General features: G+C 43.9%; 1 protein-coding gene across 2 annotated transcripts in view; it reads right to left on the bottom strand.

Moving 5' to 3' along the window:
• The window catches only part of LOC118371989 (LHFPL tetraspan subfamily member 7 protein-like), a 250,013-nt gene that overhangs the window by 16,338 nt on the left and 227,675 nt on the right, over positions 1-6,000 (bottom strand). The window contains exon 3 of one of the 2 annotated variants that reach the window (XM_052457884.1): positions 4,195-4,532. The exons of the other annotated variant lie outside the window; for it this stretch is intronic. Within the exon in view, the coding sequence (XP_052313844.1) occupies positions 4,210-4,532 (323 nt within the window). The 3' untranslated portion in view covers positions 4,195-4,209. Of the gene's footprint in view, positions 1-4,194; positions 4,533-6,000 lie in introns of those variants that run through there. 2 annotated transcript variants of the gene reach the window in all.

The following is a 6,000-nucleotide window of genomic DNA, read 5'->3' as shown; positions in this document are numbered from 1 at the left end:
TTCATTTGGCCCCTAAAGCAGCTCTTTAAACATGCACGACAACAACCATACATCCTATGAAAGGTGAAAACAAAACCTAAACTATAGCCTATAGATAGAAGACACAAAGAAAGGACAAAGAATTACAGTCGTTCAGTGCACAACATGCACATGCCAGTACTGTAGGCCTACTTCCAAAGAAGCAGTCTATGGAAATCTGTCTTAGATGTGTCCAGTGAATCTCTGTGCCGCAGCTAATCTATCATCTTAAATACTTTTATTTCCATATCTCTCTCCATGTTTTAATGTCGCAAAGTAATTTACATGTCAGACAAATTGGTTGTCCTTGACATGCTTATGCCTTGTGTGGCACACAAAACACAGGCAGAAAGCAGATTATTCAGTTGACGTTCCTATCGGTCCTAGACTATGGCGACATCATCTACATGAACGCAGCTGCCACTTCATTAAAGCTGTTAGATGCAATTTATCATAGTGCACTGCGCTTCATTACTGATGACAATTTCAGTACTCATCACTGCATTCTCTACCAGAAAGTTGGTTAGCCCTCTTTGATGTCACGTTGGTTAATACATTGCTATGTTTTAATTTATAAAGCCCCTTTACAAAAAGTCCTACCTAACATCATTACTAAACTTTAGTCATAGGAGTTACCACACCCGGTCTCAGGGATGGATAACTCTGGAAATTCCTTTGGTCTCTACTGAGTTATGTAAATCAGCTTTTCTTGCATCTTCCTTGTGGAACAATCTTAAATGTTCTTAAGTTCTTAAATGATGTGTTGGTGCCTCTGGGCCAATTCAGAAAGATGATTGAGGACCTCATTACTGATGAAGGTGTGTTTTTTATGACTGTGTTGTTCTTTCTGCTTGCCTTTAGTATTTATATTGATGTGTGTGTTTTATGTCATTCATCTGTAAAATAGACCTTGGTCTCAGTATGACTGTCCCATGTAGCCTGCTAGCTAGATTGAATTTGCATAGGACACAAATCAATGAGAAAATACAGGGTACATAAGACGGAATAAATAAGTACATTTTTACATTTTCTCTCCTCCCTAACCCAGTCTGTTCCCTGGAGATCTACTATACATTCTGGAATTCACCATCCTGGTCTCAGAGGTCTACAGTGTATGCTGGACTTCACCCAGCTGAGCATATGTGACAATGTTAGTCCTGGTTTGTGTTCAAACCTGAGCCTTTGTGTGTTGTGTTTGGTTGGCTGCATTAGGTAGACTGTGTGCACTGTGACAGTGACAGTGTGTCTTTGGGACTGGGTTGGGTCCTGAGACTGAACCATCATGCTAGCTGTCCCCTGGGTTTAGTAGGCCTCCTGTGGCCCCAAGGGGGATGGAGTGTGAATAATATATGTCAGATGTGAACAGGACATCACATCGCTTCCCTCCCCAACGCAGTCAAGCTAAGCTGCATGTGAGGTAAACTCTCTCTCAGGAAACATGCATGTGTACTCAGCACTGGAGGCTGCTGAGGGGAGGATGGCTCATAATAATGGCTGGGATTGAGTGAATGAAATGTTGGATACCATACCATTAATTCCGTTCCAGCCATTACTATGGACCTGTCCTCCCCAATTAAGATGCCACCGGCTGATTGTGGTACTCAGCTATAACCTACACCACACTGATCTTTGTAGGTAAACTCAACATGAAACATGCATGTGTACTCAGCCATACCCTGGCAGCCATACTAGCCTTCACAGGTAATCTCAATGTGAGGGAAACTCACTGTGCCAGGCACTCACCATGAAACATGCATGTGTACTCAGCCATACCCTGGCAGCCATACTAGCCTTCACAGGTAATCTCAATGTGAGATAAACTCACTGTGCCAGGCACTCACCATGAAACATGTTCATATTGTGAGCAGCATATTTGTTATGGCACAGGGCCAATGCAGATGTCTGCTTTTGTTTCATCGGATGTGTTTGTCTGCACTATAGACCTCCTGGTGTATACAGAACGTCCTTGATATTAAAAAAAGGAGACTGTTTTCAAATAGACTCATTGTACTCCCTGACGAAGGCTATACCGAAACACTGAGTATTTTTCTTGTGGAATTTGTTCTGTTGAACATCCCCCTGGGCACAGACATCAGATCAGCATCTATTTTTGATTTATATTTGGTTGAGTTGTCGACTAACGTTAATTCAATGTGAAATTAACAAAAAATGTCACCATGTCATTGGATTTAGGTTAAATGTGTGAAAAAAAGACAAAATTCTCATATGTTGATGACAATTTTGCAAAGCCAATCACATACAATTTTTTTTGTTGAAATGACGTGGAAACATTGTTGATTCAACTAGTTTTTGCCCAGGGGGATGCCATCATAATAAATGTATTATTATATGTAGACTATCTGGGTCCTCTTTGTCTTTGAATACTTTCAGTGCTATTCACTGTTGGCACCATCCACATGATATACAGTATACATCCTTGGAATCAAAAATGATATTTTCAAATAGATTTTCGGTCTTATTCACTGGCTCAATAAAAGCTCAATAGAAAAGGTGGGATTGAGAATCAGTTATATCATCAGGAATCCCAGTAATATAGTCCATCCAGTATCATGTTGTGAAGAACAAAGCGACTGTTTCTATTGGCTACTCTCAGCAGCAGACGAGACAAAAGAGGAAGATCAGGAGAGGCACCTGAGCGCAGTAACTAGGTGTGAGCTCCCATTAATCAGTCTGCTCCAAGAAGTGTGTGTGTGTGCCTGCATGTGTGTGTTAACTTATTGCATATGTGTGTGAAACTATGTAGCAGGCATGGTGTAGACCTAGCCGGGGGCAGCGTAATGAATTCCTCCAGGAGACAGGGGGCCCCGCCGTGCTGCTGTAATGAAGCAGGGACCCACGGTGACTGGCATTAAAATGAAATGAAAACCATTACCTTCAGCCTACACCTCACCACCACGTCTGAAGGGGGCCTGGGGTTACTGAGGGGGGAGAGGTGTGTGGGGGCTGAAGATGGAACAGTAGGGGGCTAGACTGGACCAAACATAAATAACATCTCCCTCAACTCACTAACTGCAGACACTGGAGGTACTGTATGTCTGTGTCTGGTGGAAGCCTGTTGGGTCTCATAGAGCTACAGGGCAGGATGGAAAGGCTATAGGGAATAAATACCTTCAATGTGTCACCTAGACAGGGGTGGAATGAACTTTAGTCGCTTCACCCTGTCCCTGTGTGACACGGAAAATGGCAGTTGCACATGCAGACACAGACTAGACATGTACACACACACCAACACACACTGCTATGGAAACCACAGAAGTGGGAATTTTGGAGATTTTATGTTTCTTCTCTGTCACGTTCCAGATGAGGAGTTTAAAACCCCCTGGGATTCTAACAGCCTCTTTACATAAAAGTGTGTGTGTGTGTGTGCGTTTGAAAACATTGATGTCTGTGCCAGAGTGCCTACTCTCCACTCTGCCTGCCTTTATGCATCCTGTTGACAAGAGAGGAGCATCCCCCTTTGTTCTGGGTTTCCAACAGAGTAAACAAACAAGCAGCTCTGATGTGTGTGTGCGCGCGTGTGTGTGTGTGTGTGTGTGTGTGTGTGTGTGTGTGTGTGTGTGTGTGTGTGTGTGTGTGTGTGTGTGTGTGTGTATACATGTGCATGTACATACATGTTTATGGCCATCCTTGTATCATTTTCCACACAGAAGGACTTAGTAAGATAAAGGACTGCAACAAGGCCATTGTTCAGAAGTCTTTACACACAGTTCACATAGAGACAGAAAACAGAGGGAAACTTTATTATCTGATTAAGAGGTTCTTAAAGATACAGTACATTTATAAAGGAGGATGTGTAGACTGATACAGTGGCTGTACTAGCCCTCTCATCTCTCCCTCCTGCTCCACTGTTCATTGGTGTCATGCCTGCTTCAGCTCTCCCACTCTGGAGCTCAAGGGCACCAGGCTGCCCTTCCTTACACACACCTGTCACCATCATTACGCACAGCAGCGCTCATTGGACTTACCTGGACTCCTTCCATTTGTTGATTGCCCTGTCTATAACTGCCTGATCCCCCGTTTGTTCCCTGTGTCTGCATTAATGTCGTTATGTGCTCATGTCCAGATGCTGTCCTGTTCCATGTCCGTTGATATTAAATGTTCACACACATAAAATGTTCACTGTACCTGCTTCTCGTTTCTACCAGCATGTATACCATTACAATTGGTTTCCTAAATTGGATACACCCTGGATTGTGCTCTTTTAACCACTACATCTATGGTCCCAGTGTAACGATGTGCGCTGAGAGTTGGGAAACAAGTTGAGGGAGTGAGTGTTTTAATAAATAAACGGAACATAATACAAAACAAGAAACACGAACAGCACACAGACATGAAACTGAAACAGAAACAATGATGCCTGGGGAAGGAACCAAAGGGAGTGACATATATAGTGAAGGTAATCAGGGAAGTGATGGAGTCCAGGTGAGTCGGAATGACGGAAGGTGGGCGTAACGATGGTGACAGGTGTGCGCCATATCGAGCAGCTTGGTGCCCTAGAAGCCGGAGAGGGAGCACACGTAATATTTAGCCCAATCAAATGAAATGAAATGTTATTTGTCCCTTGCTTTGTAAACAACAGGTGTAGACTAACAGTGAAATGCTTACTTTACGCGCCCTTCCCAACAATGTCAAGATTTTGGGGGGGAAATAGTAGAATAAAAAAATATATAATAAAAGCATGAGGAATAAATAGAAAATAGAATAATACAAGGAATAAATACACAATGAGTAATGATAGCCTGGCTATGTACACAGGGTACTAGTACTGAGTCGATGTACAGGGGTATGAGGTAGAGGTAGATATGTACATATAGGTAGGGATAAAGTGACTAGGCAACAGGATAGATAATAAAAAGTAACAGCAGCATATGTGATGAGTCAAAAGAGTTAGTGCAAAAACGGTCAATGCAGATATTCTGGGTAGCTATTGGTTAACTATTTAACTAACTATTTAGCAGTCTTATAGCTTGGGGGTAGAAGCTGTTCAGGGTCCTGTTGGTTCCAAACTTGATGCATCGATACCGCTTGCCGTGCAGTAGCAGAGAGAACGGTTTATGACTTGGGTAGCTGGAGTGTTTGACACCGCCTGGTATATAGGCCCTGGATAGCAGGGAGCTCGGACCCAGTGATGTACTGGGCCATACGCACTACCCTCTGTAGCGTCTTGTGATCAGATGCCAAGCAGTTGCCATAGCAAGCAGTGATGCAGCCAGTCGAGGTGCTCTCAATAGTGCAGCTGTTGAACTTTTTGAGGATCTGAGGGCCCATGAAGAATCTTTTCAGCCTCCTGAGGGGGAAGAGGCGTTGTCGTGTTCTCTTCACGACTGTGTTGATGTGTGTGGACCATGATAGTTCCCATGTGATGTGGACACCAATGAACTTGAAGCTCTCAACCTGCTCCACAACAGCCCTGTCGATGTGGATGGGAGTGTGCTCGGTCCTCCGTTTCCTGTAGTCCATGATCAGCTCCATTGTCTTGCTGACGTTGAGGAAGAGGTTGTATTCCACACTGGCAGGTCTCGGTCATAACTCTCCTGTGACGATCTGAAGGATCAGGGTACAGTGGGTCTGCTGTACAGCTTGCTCTCTCTCGTAGAGGGGGAGAGCGGGTGGTCGGCTGTTTTATGATCGGTCATAAAATATGCTGCACTTATGCTCTGTGGTGTTCGAGATTGGAATGTAAACTGTGGAACACAGAGAGACACTCGGGCATCAAAAGTTTGAATAATTAAACCATATTTATATTTTTGATAATGTGGGAGTGGTCCGTGGACACTTAACGGACAGTCATGACGAGTGTGTTTCATTTGGTGATCTCATGAAGGACAGGATGTCACGACTTCCGCCGAAATTGGTGCCTCTCCTTGTTCGGGCGGCGTTCTGCGGTCGACGTCACCGGCTTTCTAGCCACACCTGGTTTCCATTACGTTACAATTTATTCCCTATTTAACCCTCTGGTTC

This window comes from Oncorhynchus keta, chromosome 12 (genome assembly GCF_023373465.1).
Source record: "Oncorhynchus keta strain PuntledgeMale-10-30-2019 chromosome 12, Oket_V2, whole genome shotgun sequence".
Lineage (NCBI taxonomy): Eukaryota > Metazoa > Chordata > Actinopteri > Salmoniformes > Salmonidae > Oncorhynchus > Oncorhynchus keta.
Note: the sequence above shows the minus strand (reverse complement) of the source record. Positions and strands in the feature narration are given on the sequence as shown.